This window comes from Eucyclogobius newberryi, unplaced genomic scaffold (assembly GCF_026437365.1).
Source record: "Eucyclogobius newberryi isolate DKJ021-1_F unplaced genomic scaffold, fEucNew1.0.hap1 SCAF_19, whole genome shotgun sequence".
NCBI classification, from domain to species: domain Eukaryota; kingdom Metazoa; phylum Chordata; class Actinopteri; order Gobiiformes; family Gobiidae; genus Eucyclogobius; species Eucyclogobius newberryi.
Window position 1 is genome coordinate 4,810,449 of NW_027315823.1, and position 22,968 is coordinate 4,833,416.

The window sequence follows — 22,968 nt, forward strand, 5'->3', positions numbered from 1 at the left end:
TGCTTTAGTCCTGTTACAGACCTGCTTTAGTCCTGTTACAGACCCGCTGACCCGCTTTAGTCCAGTTACAGACCCGCTTTAGTCCTGTTACAGACCTGCTTTAGTCCTGTTATAGACCTGCTTTAGTCCAGTTACAGATCTGCTTTAGTCCTGTTACAGACCTGCTTTAGTCCTGTTACAGACCTGCTTTAGTCCTGTTACAGACCCGCTTTAGTCCTGTTACAGACCTGCTTTAGTCCTGTTATAGACCTGCTTTAGTCCTGTTACAGACCTGCTTTAGTCCAGTTACAGACCTGGTTTACAGACCTGCTTTAGTCCTGTTACAGACCCGCTGACCCGCTTTAGTCCAGTTACAGAGCCGCTTTAGTCCTGTTACAGACCTGCTTTAGTCCTGTTACAGACCTGCTTTAGTCCTGTTACACATGCTTTAGTCCTGTTATAGACCTGGTTTAGTCCAGTTACAGACCTGCTTTAGTCCTGTTATAGACCTGCTTTAGTCCTGTTACAGACCTGCTTTAGTCCTGTTACACATGCTTTAGTCCTGTTATAGACCTGGTTTAGTCCAGTTACAGACCTGCTTTAGTCCAGTTATAGACCTACTTTAGTCCTGTTACAGACCTGCTTTAGTCCTGTTATAGACCTGCTTTAGTCCTGTTATAGACCTGCTTTAGTCCTGTTACAGACCTGCTTTAGTCCTGTTATAGACCTGCTTTAGTCCTGTTATAGACCTGCTTTAGTCCTGTTACAGACCTGCTTTAGTCCTGTTACAGACCTGCTTTAGTCCTGTTACAGACCTGCTTTGTCCTGTTACAGACCTGCTCAAAGACATAAAGTAGTACCACTCTGATCCAGCAGGCGGCGCCGTGACCCGGGCTTCAGACTCGCGCATGCGCAGCACGGGTCGTGCGTCGGTCTCACGGTGGTTAGCTCGGAGCTAAAGCTAAAAACAGTGAGTAAAATGTGTGAAAGGCGCACGCTGAGAGCTCTGGTGCAGGAGCGGCTGACTGCGGCTGCGGAAGAGATCTTTGCGCTGTTCGAAAGAACGATCGCGGAGTATGAGGAGGAACTGTGTCGCTCCAAAGAGGAGAACCAGAGGAACCAGGAGCTGCTGGAGTCTGTCCTGAGCCCGAGAGTCGTGCTCCTCAGACCCGGTGAGTGCCCTCGCATTATGACTACACCACCACAGATAGTATAATATTATTATCACTATAGTAATAATACTATCACTATAGTAACCTCTGCCTCACGTGGTGCTTTGATCATTAACATACAAATAACAGGAAGCATCTGTTTTTGTTCCTCTGAGGCCTCAAAGTATTAAAGCCATGTTGATTTGTGTCATTCACGTACATTAAACAGTGTCACACATTGTTGCCCTGGAGACTAGAGAAGCCCCTCCCCCTGTGTCCCCCTCATCACAGTCAGAATGGCCGGGTTGTGGGCGAAGCAGACTTCCCTCCCCAGACACTTCCTCCAACTCCTCCAGGGGCGTTCCCGAGGTGTTCCCAGGCCAGCCGAATTTAATTCAGTTCAATTCAATTTATTTAGAAGAAGAAAAGGCACCGAACAGATTGCAAGTGAAATTAAATATAGTTTGATAGAATAAGTGTTTATTAGAGGATTGTGCTCAAGCTGCCATACTTCCCCATAGTTGCTCCTAGGGCAGCGTAGCTGAAACTGTTGCTTTATATTTCTGTTCCTAACTGGCCTGACCATAAGTCATTTCAAAGAGGAACGTTTTAAGCCTGATCTTAAATGAAGAGACTGTGTCGGCCTCTTCAACATGGACAGGAGCTGATTCCAGAACACAGGAGCTCTACCTCCTACTGTGCTTTAGAGACTCTTGGGACCACCAGAAGTCCAGCATTTTGAGAGTGAAGAGCTCTGTTTGGATGATATGGTTCTATAGCATCTTTGAGGTCGGATGGGGCCATGTCATTTATGGCTTTGTAGGTCAGGAGGAGGAGTTTAATATACGACAGGTGGCGCTAACGCAACATAAGGCTCATGTAGAAGTTTGACCTGTAGTATCCCATTCTCTCCTGCAGGTGTCCAGATGCCCTCCCTGGGTCCTGCAGGTGTCCAGATGCCCTCCCTGGGTCCTGCAGGTGTCCAGATGCCCTCCCTGGGTCCTGCAGGTGTCCAGTTGTCCTCCCTGGGTCCTGCAGGTGTCCAGATGTCCTCCCTGAGTCCTGGTCCTGGTCTGAACCTGGAAATCCCAGAGACTCCACAGATTAAAGAGGAGCCAGAGGAACAGAGCGTCAAACAGGAGGAAGAACAGCTGCAAGTGTAGGCCTCATTTACACACATCTGAGCCACATTCTACTTTAGGCCTCATTTACACACATCTGAGCCACATTCTACTTTAGGCCTCATTTACACACATCTGAGCCATGTTCTACTGTAGGCCTCATTTACACACCTCTGAGCCATGTTCTACCGTAGGCCTCATTTACACACATCTGAGCGATGTTCTACTGTAGGCCTCATTTACACACATCTGAGCCATGTTCTACTGTAGGCCTCATTTACACACATCTGAGCCATGTTCTACTGTAGGCCTCATTTACACACATCTGAGCCATGTTCTACTGTAGGCCTCATTTACACACATCTGAGCCATGTTCTACTGTAGGCCTCATAAGATAAGATAAGATAAGATATTCCTTTATTGTCCCACATGGGGAAATTTCATTGGTGCAACGCAGGTAGATACAGAGGTAGATACAGAAGAACAGATCACTTTCAGTAGAAGATCTCCTATAAATAAATAAAAACTCCCATAGACAAATAAATAAATAAATACCATTGCATGTGATCACGAAAGTAATTGCACATGAATATGTGTCACGACAGCACATAGATTGCACATGAATTTCACAGTAATTGCACATGAATTGCACATGAATTCCAACAGCAATTGCACATATGACAGAATTGCACATCAGTATTAGGTTAGGTCAGTATTGCGAGTGTTCAGTACTAACAGTTTTTGTTATAAAGTCTGACAGCAGCAGGAAGGAAAGACCTGCGAAACCTTTCCTTCACACAGCGAGGGTGGATCTCTCACATTTACACACATCTGAGCCATGTTCTACTGTAGGCCTCATTTACTGACACACTGAACACTGAAGAGGTCTGAACTACAGAGTTAAAAGATTTATACATAATATTGTACACCATGGAAACCATTCTTAAAGCCGTCTGCCTTTTGGATCTTTTCAAATGCTGTTTTGTGTTTTTCAGGCCCGTCCCAGAGCCCAGTTCTGTCTGCGCGACGACCGAACAGTCGTCATGGCTTCAACAAACACAAACTGAGCACAAAGAGGAACCACAGGGAGAGGACATCAGCGCAGAGCCACATTTCTACTCGCAGACTGAGGGAGTCGTGGATCACTTTTCTGACCATTATGTAGACTGGATCACTCCATTCAGCTGCTCAGGTGCACAGATGGAGACAGAGGCTGATGGTGACCACGGCAACCAAGTCCAGTTCAGAGCCAGAGGCGCCGCGGCACAAAACTCGGGTCCATCCCCCAAATACACTGCAGCAGAGACGAGTGCAAGTGTAAACATGTCAGGACTACCCGAAGGAGCCGAGGTCAAGGAACACCAGTGCTTTGTTTGTAAAAAGAGATTTGGCAAAAAACACAATTTGCGTCGACACCTTAAAATCCACACAGGAGAGCAACCATACAGCTGTTCAATCTGTGGGAAAACATTCTCGGAAAAATGTAATTTAACTGCGCACCGAAGAACACACACAGGTGAAAAACCATACAGCTGCCCATTTTGTGATAAACGTTTTACACACCAACAAAACCTGAAACCGCACGTAAGAACACACACGGGAGAAAAACCTTACAGGTGTTCGATGTGCGCTCGAACCTTTGCTCTGAAGATTACTCTGGAGATGCACATGAAGAGGCACTCTGGAGAGCGACCATACGGGTGTTCAAGCTGTGAGAAAGGCTTTGTGAGACGCGTTGACCTGGAGCTGCACATGAGGACGCACGCGGGAGACAAACCTTACAGCTGATCAGTCCGTACCAGCGCGTTTCTCTTAAAGGGTCGTTAAAGGAACACACACGGACAAAGAGCTCGCACAAAGCACATTTTGAGTCTTGAACACTTTATGAACTTGAGGCCGAAAGTTTCGAGCTCGGACGCGAGAACACGAAAACCCCACGAGAAGTGAAGCGTTACCGCGGCGACCGTGCAGCGGCGTCACCCGTCCACGCCGCACGACATGGACGGAGAGAAACACTGTTCCTGGGTCACTTCTGTTCTACATATCAGCATTTTATAGAGTTTGGTGTGATTTTGAGAGTTTTATGACTGTAAACATTTTAAATTTCAAAGCTTTTCTTAATCAGAATGCAGAACACATTTAAATTGATCATCCATCTTCTTCCGCTTTATCCGGGGCCGGTTTGCGGGGGCAGCAGTCCAAGCATGGACTCCCAGACTTCTGCTCCCCAGACACTTCCTCCAACTCCTCCAGGGGGATCCCGAGGCGTTCCCAGGCCAGCTGAGAGACATAGTCTCTCCAGCGTGTCCTGGGTCTTCCCCGGGGCCTCTTCCCGGTGGGACATGCCTGAAACACCTCCCGAGGGAGGCGCCCAGGAGGCATCCGGAACAGATGCCCGAGCCACCTCAGCTGGAGGAGCAGCAGCTCTACTCCGAGCTCCTCCCGTGTGACTGAGCTCCTCCCCCTATCTCTAAGGGAGCGCCCAGCCACCCGGCGGAGGAAACTCATTTCGACCGCTTGTATCCGCGATCTTGTCCTTTGGGTCATTAAAGCTCATGACCATAGGTGAGGTCAGGAACGTAGAGTGACCGTAAATCCAGAGCTTTGTCTTTGGACTCAGCTCCTTCTTCACCACAACAGTCGATGCAGCGACTGCATCACTGCAGCTTCTGCACCGATCCAACTGTCGATCTCACACTCCTTCCTTGACTTAAATTGATCAATAACTTAAATTTATTTGGAATGTTCCATCGTTGTTGTTCAAGTTAAAGTGACATTTGTCCTCTGCATATGACCCACACGCCTGGGACAGTTTGTTTTTTTGTAAAAAATAAAAATATGAAATGAAATTTGAAGCTTAATCTTTTAACAAGTTGCTAAAGTAGACAGCTGTTAGCTCGCTAACTAAAGAGGAGCGTTTCAGTTCTAGGAATGAAATATCTGAGTTTTACTGGATCAAATCTGACACTTTAACAGTTAATAATATTGAAAAAAACTATGTTAGCGTTAATTTTAAAATCATATAAGAAAAGAAAGTTAATTACACAAAATGAGTAAACTGCATAAAAGCCACTCTATATAACACTATAGGGGAAAATACAGTTACAGACCTGGTTTAGTCCTGTTACAGACCTGGTTTACAGACCTGGTTTACAGACCTGCTTTAGTCCTGTTACAGACCTGCTTTAGTCCTGTTATAGACCTGCTTTAGTCCTGTTATAGACCTGCTTTAGTCCTGTTACAGACCTGCTTTAGTCCTGTTACAGACCTGCTTTAGTCCTGTTACAGACCTGCTTTAGTCCTGTTACAGACCTGCTTTAGTCCAGTTATAGACCTGCTTTAGTCCTGTTACAGACCTGCTTTAGTCCTGTTACAGACCTGCTTTAGTCCTGTTACAGACCTGCTTTAGTCCTGTTACAGACCTGCTTTAGTCCAGTTATAGACCTGCTTTAGTCCTGTTATAGACCTGCTTTGTCCTGTTACAGACCTGCTCAAAGACATAAAGTAGTACCACTCTGATCCAGCAGGCGACGCCGTGACCCGGGCTTCAGACTCGCGCATGCGCAGCACGGGTTGTGCGTCGGTCTCACGGTGGTTAGCTCGGAGCTAAAGCTAAAAACAGTGAGTAAAATGTGTGAAAGGCGCACGCTGAGAGCTCTGGTGCAGGAGCGGCTGACTGCGGCTGCGGAAGAGATCTTTGCGCTGTTCGAAAGAACGATCGCGGAGTATGAGGAGGAACTGTGTCGCTCCAAAGAGGAGAACCAGAGGAACCAGGAGCTGCTGGAGTCTGTCCTGAGCCCGAGAGTCGTGCTCCTCAGACCCGGTGAGAAATACATGCGTGTTTACACTTTGAAACAGGATTTTAGGAGAATTCCATTCCATTTTTGTAACGCCAAAATCACATCCGCGGTCGTCTCTGAGGCGACAGTGAAAAAGCAGATTAGACGATATAGAGACTTGGCAATGTCCCAGTGTTGTCCTTAGACAAAGCCCCCTCGGTCCTCAGACCAGAAGACCTGACCTGGGCATTTGTGGCTCCAGGGGCCACATGTGGCCCTCGGCCTGTTTTAATTCGGCCCCTTAAGATTTTAGTTTCTCTTCTTTAACTGTCTTTTCTATGTAACATGTGTCTGCACTTGTGTCCTTAATAGAAGTTGCATGAAATAAAATAAATACTCAAGTCAATAGCCAATATTTTACAAAAAAGTGCTTGTAACACCAATTAACACAGTCTGGCCCTCCACCACTTAACTCGATTCGAATATGGCCCTCAGAGGAAAAATAATTGCCCCCCGGCCTCAGACCCTCCTTCTGGGCCAGGAACAAAAACTAGCAAACCTCTTCTGGAAAAAGTAGAAACGTGGAGGAGTTCCACAGTAAAGGAGAGATCTGACTCCCTCAGACGGACAAACTGAGGAGACAGTTCTTCAGGAGGAGAACCAGTTCTTCGGGAGAAGAACCAGTTCTTCAGGAGGAGAACCAGTTCTTCCAGGCAGATAACCAGTTCTTCCAGGCAGATGAAGAACCGTTCATATGGAGTAGAAATAGTCTATTTTACAGGCTTGATGTTATATGAGCTTTAAATGAGAGCTCCTGGTCAAATAAGACTCTGAGGTTTCTTACAGTAGAACTGGAGGCTACACTGACATTGTCCAGTGAGACTATCTCCTCAGATAAAGCGTCTCGTACATGTTTAGGACCAGCACAATGACCTCGTTTTATCAGAGTTAAGAAGCAGATCATAAAGTGTCCTCCAGGTTTTTATCTCCTTCACACAAGCACTAAGTCTGTCTACTTGATCGCTCTGATCAGGTTCATTGATAAATACAGCTGAGTGCTATCTGCAGAGCAGTGGAAGTTAATGACATGTGACCTGATCATGTGACCTAACGGCAGCATGTAAAGAGGAAACAGAACTGGACCCAGCACAGACCCCTGAGGCACACCATAAATTACTTTAGAACAAGGGGAGGAGCTCTGGTTTACATTAACAAACTAGTACTTATCAGATAAATAGGATGAAAAGCAGCTGAGGGCGGGGCCTCTGAGGGCGGGGCCTCTGACACCTACATCACATTCTAACCTCTGCTGTAGAATGTTGTGGTTGATGGTGTCAAACGATGAGGTCAGAACCAGGAGTGAGGCCAGTCCATCGTCTGCAGATAATAACAAATCATTAGTGACTTTAACTAGTGCAATTTCACTGCTGCGGTGGGCTCTGAACCCTGCTGTGGTGGGCTCTGAACCCTGCTGTGGTGGGCTCTGAACCCTGCTGTGGTGGGCTCTGAACCCTGCTGTGGTGGGCTCTGATGTGGTGGGCTCTGAACCCTGCTGTGGTGGGCTCTGAACCCTGCTGTGGTGGGCTCTGAACCCTGCTGTGGTGGGCTCTGAAGAGCTAGAAGATCTATGTTATAATCAGTAATTAATTAATTAACTAAAAGCGATTTGGAGGAAAGTCACCTAATGTTTTGCAGTCCACATTTTATATGCTTATTTGTTTATTTGTGTCATTTGTGATTTATTATTTTTCTTAAGTTATTTGGTCTGACGCCTGAAATAGTTTTTCTGAGATTTTACTTTTTGGCATTATTTGGACAAGGGACACGAGGGACACACAGTCTCTTTTTGCCTTGAATCTGACACTTCATATGTGTCAGAGCGGGCAGGAGCTCAGCGACAGAGCAGTGCCTTACACTGCCGCTCTGCGCCCGGGGCTCGTCCCTGGGTGGTCACAGAAGATGCAGTTGGTCGAGACTGAGAGCTCAGAACTGTCCTCACGGTGGGGACCCCTGACGTGTCCCTAATGGATGGGACCGTCAAAAAATGACTTCACAATGAGATTTGATTGATCGATTTATTTAGTTTTTGGAGCGGTATATGACAAGTGGGTGTAATACCTCATTTGTCCAGGAGGGTTCCACTCTAGAAAAGCTTCAGATGTATCATCTGGGCAGTTTCAGAAAAACAAGAAGCATGTTCTCCCCGTGTTACCGTGGGTTCCAACCACATGCATGTGAGAGCCCATCTCCAGGGTGAACCCGCCTAAGGCCCAAAGTCACTGGGACAGAATGAATGATGAGGACCATCGTTCTCCCTCATCGTGTCGTAAAAGAGTATTTTTACTCAAATGTCTCTAAACATTACCAAACGTTAGCTTTAGATAAAGGAGAAGAATCCTTCACGGTACAAACCTGATGAAGTGTTTTAATCTAGTGGTGAAAGAGCGTGACTTTGGACCAGTGTTTTTAGTTTGACTTACTTTAGTTTAACTTTGAACACGACAGCAGTAAACGAGACAAACTGGATCAACTTAATACCATTCTCTCCTGCAGGCGTCCAGATGTCCTCCCTGAGTCCTGCAGGCGTCCAGATGTCCTCCCTGAGTCCTGCAGGCGTCCAGATGTCCTCCCTGAGTCCTGCAGGCGTCCAGATGTCCTCCCTGAGTCCTGGTCCTGGTCTGAACCTGGAAATCCTAGAGACTCCGCAGATTAAAGAGGAGCCAGAGGAACAGAGCGTCAAACAGGAGGAAGAGCAGCTGCAAGTGTAGGCCTCATTTACACACATCTGAGCCATGTTCTACTGTAGGCCTCATTTACACACATCTGAGCCACGTTCTACTGTAGGCCTCATTTACACACATCTGAGCCACGTTCTACTGTAGGCCTCATTTACACACATCTGAGCCACGTTCTACTGTAGGCCTCATTTACACACATCTGAGCCACGTTCTACTGTAGGCCTCATTTACACACATCTGAGCCACGTTCTACTGTAGGCCTCATTTACACACATCTGAGCGATGTTCTACTGTAGGCCTCATTTACACACATCTGAGCCACGTTCTACTGTAGGCCTCATTTACACACATCTGAGCCATGTTCTACTGTAGGCCTCATTTACACACATCTGAGCCATGTTCTACTGTAGGCCTCATTTACACACATCTGAGCCACGTTCTACTGTAGGCCTCATTTACACACATCTGAGCCACGTTCTACTGTAGGCCTCATTTACACACATCTGAGCCATGTTCTACAGCTGCCCACGTGTGAAGAAGCCAAAAACATAGTTTTTATGAAAAGTGGGCATCTGACTTTATTCTTCACATTCAGGACAAGTGTGTGTTGGGTTAATCCTGATCCGTGGATCCGGCTGTGGACAACACAGTGTATAATCTGTGACTTTCTATTTATCTATATCTATAGATATATAAAATAAAATAAAAAATTCTTCCTCCTCCTCTGTGGGCGGTCTCTATTTCTCCCCCTTCAAGCTGGGGTCCTCTACCAGAGGCCCCTGGGAGCTTGAAGGTTCTTCAGTGTCTTTGTTGTTCCTGCACTTTTCTGGACCGAGATGTCTGATGTTTTTCCTGGATCTGCTGTAGCCCCTCCTCCAGTTTGGGGGTCACTGCCCTGAGTGCTCCGGTCACTACAGCGCCACCGATACCTTCAGGCTCCAGACCTTCTCCAGCTTCTCTCTGAGGCCTTGGTATTTCTCTAGTTTCTCGTGGTCTTTTTCCGGATGTTTCCATCTCATGGCACTGCAATGTCCACCACCACGGCTTTCCTCTGACCCTTGAGACCACCACTATGTCCGGTTGGTTCTCCATTACCATTCGGTCAGTCTGTATCTGGAAGTCCCAGAGGACCTTGGCTCGGTTGTTCTCCACCACCTTTGGAGGTGTTTCCCACTTTGTCCTTGGGGTCTCCAGCCTCTGCACAGATGTTTCTGTACACTATGCCAGCCTCTAGGTGGCCCTCCATGTGTGCTGTCCCTGCAGCATCTTGCACCCTGCAGTTATGTGTGGGATGGTCTCAGGGGCCCCTTTGCACAGCCTACACCTTGGGTCTTGTCTGGTGTGGTAGATCTGGGCCTCTGTTGATCTGGTGTTCAGGGCCTTTGTCCTTCAGACCGGCTCTTTCCAGCCATTGGGAGGATTTTCTGATCAGCCACACAGTTATGTTCCAGTGGTACATCCCATTTATAGGCGTGTCCTCCCATGTATGGGCGTGTCTTCCCATGTATGGGCGTGTCCTCCCATGTAGGGTCGTGTCCTCTCATGTATGGGCGTGTCCTCCCATGTATGGGCGTGTCCTCCCATGTATGGGCGTGTCCTCCCATGTAGGGTCGTGTCCTCTCATGTATGGGCGTGTCCTCCCATGTAGGGGCGTGTCCTCCCATGTAGTGTCGTGTCCTCCCATGTAGGGGCGTGTCCTCCCATGTATGGGCGTGTCCTCCCATGTAGGGTCGTGTCCTCCCATGTAGGGTCGTGTCCTCCCATGTAGGGTCGTGTCCTCCCATGTAGGGGCGTGTCCTCCCATGTATGGGCGTGTCCCCCCATGTAGGGTCGTGTCCTCCCATGTAGGGTCGTGTCCTCCCATGTAGGGGCGTGTCCTCCCATGTAGGGGCGTGTCCCCCCATGTAGGGTCGTGTCCTCCCATGTAGGGTCGTGTCCTCCCATGTAGGGGCGTGTCCTCCCATGTAGGGGCGTGTCCCCCCATGTAGGGGCGTGTCCTCCCATGTAGGGGCGTGTCCTCCCATGTATGGGCGTGTCCTCCCATGTAGGGGCGTGTCCCCCCATGATGGTCCCTTCTCCAGCACCTCATCATCATCTGTTCCCCAGTATCTGAGACATTCACTGAGCACGGCATCTGTAGGAGCCTTGTCCTTGATGTACTTATGGATCGTGGACGTTTCATCCTGGATAGTGGCTCTCACACTCACTAGTCCCCGGCCTCCTTTCTTACGGCTAGTGTACAGTCTCAGAGTGCTAGTGTACAGTCTTAGAGTGCTAGTGTACAGTCTTAGAGTGCTAGTGTACAGTCTTAGGGTGCTGGATTTTGGATGGAACCCTCCATGGTCAGGAGCTTTCGTGTCTTAACATCTGTGGTCTGTATCTCCTCCTTTTGCCAACTGTTTATTCCTGCAGGGTCTAATCACTGGCAGGGCGTGGCAGGGTCTGATCACTGGCAGGACGTGGCAGGGCGTGGCAGGGTCTGATCACTGGCAGGGCGTGGCAGGGTCTGATCACTGGCAGGGCGTGGCAGGGTCTGATCACTGGCAGGGCGTGGCAGGGTCTGATCACTGGCAGGGCGTGGCAGGGTCTGATCACTGGCAGGGCGTGGCAGGGTCTGATCACTGGCAGGGCGTGGCAGGGTCTGATCACTGGCAGGGCGTGGCAGGGTCTGATCACTGGCAGGGCGTAGCTGTTTATTGCCCGGGACTTGTTCTGGCCATTGAGCTGCTTCTGAGGACTTGCCTCACTCGTTGTAGGTATTTGGCCGTAGCCGCTTTCCTTGTTACCTCTTCGATGTTGCCATTTGTCTGTGGTTTTCCCAGGTACTTGTAACTGTCCTCAATGTCTGCTATCGATCCTTCTGGGAGTGAGACCCCCTCTGTGTGGACCACCTTCCCTCTCTTAGTCACCATCGCCCACACTTCTCTAGTCCCAATGACATTCCGATATCTGAGCTGTAGATCCTGGTGGTGTGGATCAGGGAGTCAATGTCCCGCTCGCTCTTAGCACAAAGCTTGATGTCATCCATGTAGAGGAGGTGACTGATGGTTGCTCCATTCCTTAGTCGTATCCATAGCCAGTCGTTGGATTACTTGGCCGAGGGGGTTCAGACCTCTGCAGAACAGCAGTGAGGGGGTTCAGACCTCTGCAGAACAGCAGTGAGGGGGTTCAGACCTCTGTAGAACAGCAGTGAGGGGGTTCAGACCTCTGCAGAACAGCAGTGAGGGGGTTCAGACCTCTGCAGAACAGCAGTGAGGACAGCGCATCACCACGATATAGGCCACATTTGAGGGACAGTTGTGCAAGTGTTCCACAGCCTCATCGAGTTCCTAATGAAGGTCCTTAAAGCCCCATTGATGTTGTACAACTACATTCAATGATCCAAGTGTGGGGATCATTGATATATATATATATATATATATATATATATATATATATATATATATATATATAAATTATTTCCACTAAGTAATTTAATAATTCAGTGTTTAACTGCAGCCTTTGATATGTCCTCTTTTGAACAATTCAATTCCAACAGTGTTTGATGTGTTTTTCAGGTCTGTCCTAGAGTCCAGTTCCGTCTGTGTGACGACAGAAGAGTTGTCACGGCAACAAACACAAACTGAGCACAGAGAGGAACCACAGGGAGAGGACCTGAGCGCAGAGCCACAAGAGGGAGCTACTGAGCACTCTTCTGACAATGAGAAAGACTGGAGAGCTCCACTCAGCTGTTCATCTGCACAGATGGAGACAGAGGCTTATGGTGACCACGGCAACCAAGTCCAGACCAGAGCCAGAGGCACCGCGGCACAAAACTCAGGTCCATCCCCCAAATACACTGCAGCAGAGACGAGTGCAAGTGTAAACAAAGGACACGTGTGCACTTTTTGTGAAAAGATATTTATGAAAAAATCATATTTACAAAGACACGTTATAATTCACACCGGAGAGCGACCTTTCAGCTGTTCAACTTGTAAGAAAACATTTGCCCGTAAGAGTTGTCTCGATACTCATGTCAGAATACATACAGGTGAAAAACCATACAGCTGTTCACGCTGTCAGAAGTCATTCACTGAGTGGTCTTCACTATATAAACACAAACAAACACAACGAAGAGAGACGTTTCAGCTGTTCAATCGGTGAGAGTAGATTTATTGACACTATATCCTGATGAAAACACACACAGGAGAGAAACCTTACAGCTGTCCGATCTGCAAGAGCATTTAAATATATGAGACTTTCTAAATGTCAAAGGGGGGGACCGAGTACTGCCCTGTCTCACTCCTCTCTCCAGAGTCAGTCGGTCTGTCAGGTGACCATTGATTTAAATAAAGACCCCCAATGTTTAATATGATTAAGTCTAATTGAAATGTCTTTGTCAGTTAAATAAGTCCAGCTACAGAATCAAAAGCCTTCTCAGCGTCCAAACTAATTATTACAACTTTATGTTGTTGTTTTTATATTTGGCTCATTATGTGTAAGGATCGCCTTATGTTGTCTTGTGTTTGTTAATAAATCCTGATCTTTGTGGATTCAGTTTGGGAGTATTTGTTCATCTTTTGGACATAATTGAGGTGCATAAACGATAGTCCACATTCAGAATAGAAATAGGTCTATATGAGGCACAGTCCAGTTTCCAGGCTAATAAACTAGACAATTGTCATCCGCTCTCATAACTATTTTCCTGTGAAGTCAGGTCATTAATTTCTCCTCTTTTTAATTCCCTGTGGCATTTTAAGACGTCCCTTCTTGGCACGTTTACCTCCAGCAATTTTAGTTTTTCTTGCAGGTAATTTAGCGTTTTTTCAATTTGTTTTTTGCTGAGGCAATGGCTATAATTTTTCCTCTTAAAACTGCTTTAGAAGCGTCCCAAAGGAGGCGGAGACATTTCCCTAGTGTCCTTTTCCTCCAGATAAGTCTTAATGTCGTTTGACATTTTTTCCTTAAACAAAGGGTGGATGAACATGCTCTAAATGTAGAGCACTGTACTTATCGTGCTGTACAGCCCTCCTGAATAAAAGCCACACACACAAGATTTACAAAGAAAATAGAACTTGTCCATATACGGGCCGCACCTGGTTACAATCATGTCTATAACAATAATATAGAAGGTAATGTCGCCCCTGGTGGAGCATACACATTCAATAGAGTAAAAACCCTTTCGTTAACAGTTCCTTTAACCATTCCATATCTGCCCTCTTTATCCTTACATTCAAAAATATGTTCCAAAAACTATTTCTCTTGAGATCAATATAGCAAAGTCACAGAAACATGAAATGAAAATATTTAAAATGAAAAACTAAAGTGTTCCTGCCAAAACATGAACCCAAAACCTGATCATAAATCATAAAAGGAGGAAAGTTTATTCATAACGAAGGGCACAAAGGGCGCCCCGAGCATTTCCCCATCTACTCCTGGTACCAATCCTCTCAAAGAATTTGATACACCACCTCCCCAGACCCCCACGATGCCTGGGCCCTCCCTCTGTGTGCTGGGCCCCTCCCTCTGTGTGCTGGGCCCCTCCCTCTGTGTGCTGGGCCCCTCCCTCTGTGTGCTGGGCCCCTCCCTTTGTGTGCTGGGCCCCTCCCTCTGTGTGCTGGGCCCCTCCCTCTGTGTGCTGGGCCCCTCCCTCTGTGTGCTGGGCCCCTCCCTCTGTGTGCTGGGCCCCTCCCTTTGTGTGCTGGGCCCCTCCCTCTGTGTGCTGGGCCCCTCCCTCTGTGTGCCTCTGTAGAAGTTTGACCTGTAGTTTCCCATTCTCTCCTGCAGGTGCCCAGGTGCCCTCCCTGAGTCCTGCAGGTGCCCAGGTGCCCTCCCTGAGTCCTGCAGGTGTCCAGATGCCCTCCCTGGGTCCTGCAGGTTTCCAGATGTCCTCCCTGAGTCCTGCAGGTGTCCAGATGCCCTCCCTGGGTCCTGCAGGTTTCCAGATGTCCTCCCTGAGTCCTGCAGGTGTCCAGATGTCCTCCCTGAGTCCTGCAGGTGTCCATATGCCCTCCCTGAGTCCTGCAGGTGTCCAGATGCCCTCTTTGACTCCGACTCCACAGATTAAAGAGGAGCCAGAGGAACAGAGCGTCAAACAGGAGGAAGAACAGCTGCAAGTGTAGGCCTCATTTACACATCTGAGCCACGTTCTACTGTAGGCCTCATTTACACACCTCTGAGCCACGTTCTACTGTAGGCCTCATTTACACGCATCTGAGCCATGTTCTACTGTAGGCCTCATTTACACACATCTGAGCCATGTTCTACTGTAGGCCTCATTTACACACATATGAGCCATGTTCTACTGTAGGCCTCATTTACACACATCTGAGCCATGTTCTACTGTAGGCCTCATTTACACACATCTGAGCCACGTTCTACTGTAGGCCTCATTTACACGCATCTGAGCCACGTTCTACTGTAGGCCTCATTTACACGCATCTGAGCGATGTTCTACTGTAGGCCTCATTTACACACATCTGAGCCATGTTCTACTGTAGGCCTCATTTACACACATATGAGCCATGTTCTACTGTAGGCCTCATTTACACACATCTGAGCCATGTTCTACTGTAGGCCTCATTTACACACATATGAGCCATGTTCTACTGTAGGCCTCATTTACACACATCTGAGCCATGTTCTACTGTAGGCCTCATTTACACACATCTGAGCCACGTTCTACTGTAGGCCTCATTTACACACATCTGAGCCACGTTCTACTGTAGGCCTCATTTACACACATCTGAGCCACGTTCTACTGTAGGCCTCATTTACACACATCTGAGCCATGTTCTACTGTAGGCCTCATTTACACACATCTGAGCCATGTTCTACTGTAGGCCTCATTTACACACATCTGAGCCATGTTCTACTGTAGGCCTCATTTACACACATCTGAGCCACGTTCTACTGTAGGCCTCATTTACACACATCTGAGCCATGTTTTGTGTTTTTGACTGACAGGTCTGTCCCAGAGTCCAGATCTGTCTGTGTGAAGACAGAAGAGTCGTCACGGCAACAACAAACACAAACTGAGCACAAAGAGGAACCAAAGGGACAGGACCTCAGCGCAGAGCCACAAGAGGGAGACACTGAGCACTCTTCTGACAATGATGAAGACTGGAAAGCTCCATTCAGCTGTTCATTTGCACAGATGGAGACAGACGCTGATGGTGACCACGGCAACCAAATCCAGATCAGAGGATCCCCCAAATACACTGCAGCAGAGACGAGTGCAAGTGTAAACAAAGGACACGTGTGCACTTTTTGTGAAAAGATATTTATGAAAAAATCATATTTACAAAGACACGTTATAATTCACACCGGAGAGCGACCTTTCAGCTGTTCAACTTGTAAGAAAACATTTGCCCGTAAGAGTTGTCTCGATACTCATGTCAGAATACATACAGGTGAAAAACCATACAGCTGTTCACGCTGTCAGAAACCCTTCACCTCATTGTCTTCACTATACAAACACAAACAAACACACAAGGAAGAGAGACGTTTCAGCTGTTCAATCTGTGAGAGTAGATTTATGGACCGTGAGGCGGCGTATCTCCATATGAAAACACACATGGGGCCAAGAAAACATGACGGAGACAAACCTCACCGATGTCCCATCTGCAAGACCGACTTCGCCAAGCGGTATCACCTACAGCTGCACAAGAGGATGCACACAGGAGAAAGACCCTACAGCTGTTCAGTCTGTAATAAAGCCTTTTCCCGTAAGGACGCTCTAGGCATACACACCAGATTACACACAGGAGAAAAACCCTACAGGTGTTTAATCTGTGATAAATCCTACGCACACTTGTCTGGAGTCAGTTACCATCAACGCATACACACAGGAGAGAGACCCTTCAGCTGCTCAGTTTGTCAGAAAGGCTTTATTAAGCGCTCGGAGCTGAAGGGCCACATGAAGCGCCACGTGAAAGAGTCAGAGAAGGGCGGGTCAGGGTAGGGCGGGGTCAAGGTAAGGCAGGGTCAAGGTAAGTCAGGGTAGGGCGGGGTCAGAGTAGGGCGGGGTCAAGGTAAGGCAGGGTCAAGGTAAGTCAGGGTAGGGCGGGGTCAGAGTAGGGCGGTGTAATGGAAGGGCGGTGTAAGGGTAGGGCGGGGTCAAGGTAAGGCAGGGTCAAGGTAAGTCAGGGTAGGGCGGGGTCAGAGTAGGGCGGTGTAATGGAAGGGCGGGGTCAGGGTAGGGAAGAGTTACAGCCCACAGAGAAGAAAGACTGTTCTGTTTGAGACGGAATTCAAATTGAAGTAACACATGTTTAAAGGCACAATATTAGTTTATTATCTTATTATTATTATATTAATTTATTATATTAGTATTATATTGAATGTATTTATCGTGGGAAGCTTCAAATTCTAGAACTATGTGATGTGTGTTGGAAACCTCGTTATCCATTAATATATATTAATATTGTTTATTACAGGAAACTGTGGTATCTGTGTTGTATTCTGTTTGTCCAGTTGAATCGTGTTTGTCGTTTGTCGTGCTTCATGTGACGCGATGCAGGAGCTTCAAGCTGTTTTCTAACTTTGTTCTGTTTTGTTACTGTCAAATAAATTCTAAAGCATCACAATTTGGTTTGATCTCTTTTTCAAAGACCCACGTCAGATGAACATGTTTCTTATGCTGCATTTACCGTATTCTCCACACTATAAGGCGCACTGTCAATGAATGGTCCATTTTCGATAATTTTTCATATATATGGAGCATTAAACGAAACAAAACGAAACAAAAATCGCTTTGATGTCATGAAGCATAAGCAGAATTCATCCACATATAAGGCAGTGTTGTTTTTTGAGCTTTTAAGTGTGTCTTATAGTGCAGAAAATACGGTACTTCAACACAAGCAGTCTGAACAGGCGCTCGCAGAAAGCGGTCGGGAAAAGGTGTGACATCATCAAAGAGTCGTTCTCAATCTGCTCTTGGACGAGAGTCGAGACAAAGCGAGCAGGAGGTTCGATGGGACAATGACACTTAAGGCGTTTTATGCAACTTAAACTACAACAACTAAACTCATTTATTCTTGATAATTACTAGATTATTTATATTTTTTCTGTTTGAAGTTATAATCAGCTGTTTTAGCTTTTTTTTTTAGGTGAAAAGGAGAAATGATTAAGGGACGATGTATATCTGAAATACTGCAGTACATTTAACACTGACAGTTATGACCAGTACAAGCCTAAGTATGAAGTATATTCAGGAAATAATCCAGAAAACAAACCTGCAACAATGAACTGTTAAATACTTCTGAAATGTGTTTATTTCAGATCTGAAGCTAAAGCTAAAGCTAAAGCTGAAGCTGAAGCTAAAGCTAAAGCATCCTGCAGGAAACATGCTTAAACACGTGTATAATCACAAGAAAGATAATATTGCATGTTGCAGCTAAATTATAGTTGATAAAAAGCTGTTAAACTTAATACTTTTTTTAAAATGTTGAACTTATTTAAAACTTTGTTCATTCTCACTGAGCTGTACTAATATGCACACATTTTACATGAACTTGTAAAACTTGTACTCTGTTACATGAATACTTTTTAATTATTACTTTTACCACATTAAGAAAGAAAATAAGTGTCAATAAAAAGCCTGACTTTAAATCTTTAAGTCACTCAGGGCAACATAACATTAAGAACGTGACTTTGTTTTAGTTTATTTTTAATTTAGTAACATTAAAATCAAAAGCTAGCATTAGCATTAGCCAACTGTTTTTCACACTCACCTTTTTGTTGAAAACTCAAGTGAACATTTTAGAAAATGTCTTCTTTAAATCCACTTTGTGTTTTCAGACTAAAGTTAAACACTTTGCTAACGTTGTGTGTTACTGCTGCTGCGTTCCCGTCGTCTTCGGAGTTTGGACTTTCAGAGTTCCGAAAATCACATCGTGGAATTCCTTCTCAGAAACTCGGGCGACATTTATCCAAGTCAGACGATCCAACACGTCTGCTCCTGCGTTTGGATCAAGTTTAACATCACACGGGTAAAATATTGATAGTTCTTGAGCCGCTGCAGTTTTAAATTTGATTGGAGACTTTAATATCCACGTGAACATGAGTGATGACGCTCTCAGTAATGCCTTCAGCGCCTTGTTAGACAGCATTGGTTTCACTCAGAATGTAAATAAACCGACTCACACTCACAAGAACACTCTGGATCTTGTCCTAACGTATGGAACAGAGATTAGTGACCTCATTGTCCTCCCTCAAAACCCTATATTGTCAGATCATTTCCTAATTACCTTTCAGTTTATTCTTAAAGATCATCCAGTCCCACAAAATAAAGTTATAATGAAAAGGACAATATCTGAAAAATCTATCTCAAAATTCAAAGAAATAATAGAGCCAATATTCAGTGACATGTCATGTGATCCTGCTGAGAACAGTTTTAGTCCCAGTTTAAGTGATCAATGTGTCGACTTGACCATGAATTCTCTGAAGTCTGCTCTTGACGTTGTCGCGCCGTTAAAACAGAAGGTCATTAGGCCAAAGCGCGCCTCCCCATGGTACAACCAAGAACTGCGTTCACATAAACAAAGAGTTAGAAAGTTAGAGGGATTATTTCGTCGCTCTCACACCGAAGAATCCCTAAAAGCATGGAAAAGTTGCCTGCTGTCCTATAAGCAGGCTCTGCGTAAGGCCCAAACCAGATATTATTCAAATCTAATAGAAGTCAACAAAAGTAACACTAAATTCCTTTTCAGCACTGTAGCTAGGCTAACAAACTGTCACAGTGCAGTAGAGCCCTCAATCCCAGCTACACTCAGCTCTGATGATTTCCTCCTATTTTTTAATAATAAAATAAAAACAATCAGAGATAAATTAGATGAAATTACCCCCGCTATTAGCCCTGAAGTAGCCCAAGCTTTAAATCTAACGTCCCATATAAATCCACCTGTAAACTTAGAAAGGTTCACAGCTGTTGATCAAGCAGAGATAACTTCAGCCATTATGTCCTCTAAAAGCTCAACTTCTGTCCTAGACCCCATTCCAAGCAGACTCCTCAAAGACATTCTTCCCCTAATTATAGACCCTATTCTTAATATAATAAATACTTCAGTCGAAAGTGGCTATGTTCCACAGTCCTTCAAACATGCCATCATTAAACCTCTTCTGAAAAAGCCTAATCTAGACCCCGACCTATTGGTAAACTACAGACCTATTTCAAATCTTCCCTTCGTCTCTAAAATCCTTGAAAAAGTTGTAGTAAAACAGCTTTGTCGCCACCTGCAGGACAATAACTTATTTGAAGTTTTCCAGTCAGGGTTCAGAGCCCACCACAGAACTGAAACTGCACTAGTTAAAGTCACAAATGATTTGTTATTAGCCGCTGACGATGGACTGGTCTCAATCCTGGTTCTGTTGGACCTGAGCGCAGCGTTTGACACCATTGACCACAACATTCTACTGCAGAGGTTAGAATGTGATGTAGGTGTTGGAGGAACAGCCCTCAGCTGGTTTAAATCCTATTTATCTGATAGGTACCAATTTGTTAATGTAAACCAGAGCTCCTCACCAAGCTCTAAAGTAATTTACGGTGTGCCACAGGGTTCGGTACTCGGTCCAATTCTGTTTACTCTTTATATGCTGCCATTAGGCAACATTATCAGAAAGCATGACATTAACTTCCACTGCTATGCAGATGACACTCAGCTGTATTTATCAATGAAACCTGATCAGAGCGATCAAGTAGACAGACTTAGTACTTGTGTGAAGGAGATAAAAACCTGGATGACACTAAACTACCTGCTTCTTAACCCTGAAAAAACCGAGGTCATTGTGCTTGGCCCTAAGCATCTACGAGACGCTCTATCTGAGCAGATAGTCACACTGGACAATGTCAGTGTAGCCTCCAGTTCTACTGTAAGAAATCTTGGAGTCTTATTTGACCAGGAGCTCTCATATAAAGCTCATATAAATCAAGCTTGTAAAACAGCCTATTTCCATTTGCGCAACATCGCCGAAATCAGAAGAATCCTGCCTAAAAGTGATGCCGAAAAACTTATCCATGCATTTGTAACGACTAGATTAGACTACTGTAACTCCCTGCTTGCAGCGTGTCCTAAAAGCTCCATAAAAAGCTTTCAACTGGTTCAAAATGCAGCAGCAAGATTACTAACAGGAACAAAAAGAAGAGAGCACATTACGCCAGTGCTGAAGTCTCTTCACTGGCTCCCCGTCGAGTCCAGAATCAAATTCAAAATTCTACTCTTGACCTACAAAGCCATAAATGACATGGCCCCATCCTACCTCAAAGATGCTATAGAACCATATCATCCAAACAGAGCTCTTCGCTCTCAGAATGCTGGCCTTCTGGTGGTGCCAAGAGTCTCTAAAAGTACTGTAGGAGGTAGAGCGTTTAGCTACCAAGCTCCTGTGTTATGGAATCAGCTCCCGACCCATGTTAAATATGCTGACACAGTCTCTTCATTTAAGTCCAGGCTTAAAACGTTCCTCTTCGAAATCGCTTATGGTCAGAGTAGTTAGGAACAGAAAGATAAACCCACAGCTTCAGCTACGCTGCCCTAGGAGTAACTGTGCTGGGGGAAGTATGACAGCTTGAGCACTATCCTCTTCTTCTTCTGACTACTTATGCTATCAAACAATATTTATTTTTTGATTCCACTTGCAAACTGTTCACCGCCTTCTTTTCTTTCTCTCACTCCTGAGGACCTGTGGACCCAGATGCCCCTCCCCTGGTGAAGTGGTCCCTGCCCTGTGTGGACGGTCCCTCATCTGCCTGAAGAGTGGGTCCAGCTCGCCTCCGACGATCCCTCATCTGCCTGAAGAGTGGGTCCAGCTCGACTCAGACGGTCCCTCTTCTGCCTGAAGAGTGGGTCCAGCTCGACTCAGACGGTCCCTCATCTGCCTGAAGAGTGGGTCCAGCTCCAGTCTCCCTCGTGTCCGTCTGTCCGTCTGTGAGAGTCGGATCTCTCCTTCACTGGAACTCCTCCAGGTTTCTACGCTTTTTTCCCAAAGAGGTTTTTTTTTGTAGTTTTTCCTGGCCGAGAAGGAGAGTCTAAGGACAGAGGACCCTGGGACATCGTCCCTCACCACCACAGACATTGTCTGACTTCATCGCCACCACAGACATTGTCTGACTCCATCGCCACCACAGACATTGTTGATTCATTTCTCCCTGTGGCCCTCAGAGGCAACTGTTGTTGTGATTTTGGGCCTTACAAAAATAAATTGATTTGATGATTTGATTTGATTAAATGCTCTGTGATGCTAATGCTAATGCTAACGTCAACGCAGAGCTAACGTCACTCTCAGACAATGCGCTAAACTGTAAACTGTAAATGTCATAACGCAGTCCTTGGACTGTCTGATTTTCCTGGTTCATATTGTTTATTTTTCGTTGTTAGTGTTTTTCTTTTCTTTTCCGATTTGACAACTGGAACTCAGAGAAACACAGCATAATATCTAATAACTCATATACCGTAAAACTGATCTACAGTTCTGCATTATTTAATCACAGACATTCACTTTAATTTTTAGTCTATGTACAGTAACGGCTCAAAACAAGCGGCAAAAACCAGGAAATACTAAACAAGCTCCGCGTAAATGTTAGCACCATTAGCATAACAGCTAGTACCATTAGCATAAAGGCACATTTCTAAGTGACTCAGGACGGAACAACTGAAGGGATAATAACATGGACTTTAAATATTAAGAGATTAGATATTATCCTGTGTGAATTTACAAGTCAGAACTCATAAAAGTGGAATGTAGCATTAGCGTTAGCATTAGCAGTAGCCACCAAACATGAACAAAGTATGAAAATCCAGGGTCGTTTTGGCGCCTGACGACCACTCGACCAAACGAGAGTAGCATCGTTTAGAGATGACTAACATTATAGCGCCGACGTTAGCCAACATGCTAATCGCGTCATAAACATTTGTTGACGCTAACGTTTTGCTGTAAAAATAATGCATAAAAATGAAGTGGGCCACAACAACACAATGTTGACAACAAAAGGATGTTTTATTTCATCAAGCGCCACAAATGCAACATAAATTAACTTTATAAAACGGAGCCGGAGGTTAGATATCGACTCTTCTTCTACTCAAATGTAACGAACATATCAACAACGACCGTTTGTCTGCGCAGCCTACAAACGATACAAAGTCAAAATGTATGACTTATTAAACGGCCGCGACAAAATGATTGTGACAGATTGATCTTTTAGCGCGCGGATATTCCAAACGCG

At 45.7% G+C, this 22,968-nt stretch overlaps 1 protein-coding gene across 1 annotated transcript; it reads left to right on the forward strand.

The window, feature by feature from the left end:
- The first annotated feature begins 893 nt into the window (after positions 1-893).
- On the forward strand, positions 894-16,710 carry LOC140366263 (uncharacterized). The gene is given in 9 exon segments (XM_072452929.1): positions 894-1,151; positions 2,169-2,289; positions 3,247-4,056; positions 5,779-6,074; positions 8,674-8,794; positions 12,326-12,907; positions 13,508-13,557; positions 14,535-14,865; positions 15,714-16,710. Coding segments are annotated over 9 exon segments (3,501 nt in total). The 5' UTR covers positions 894-958.
- Positions 16,711-22,968: the final 6,258 nt, after the last annotated feature.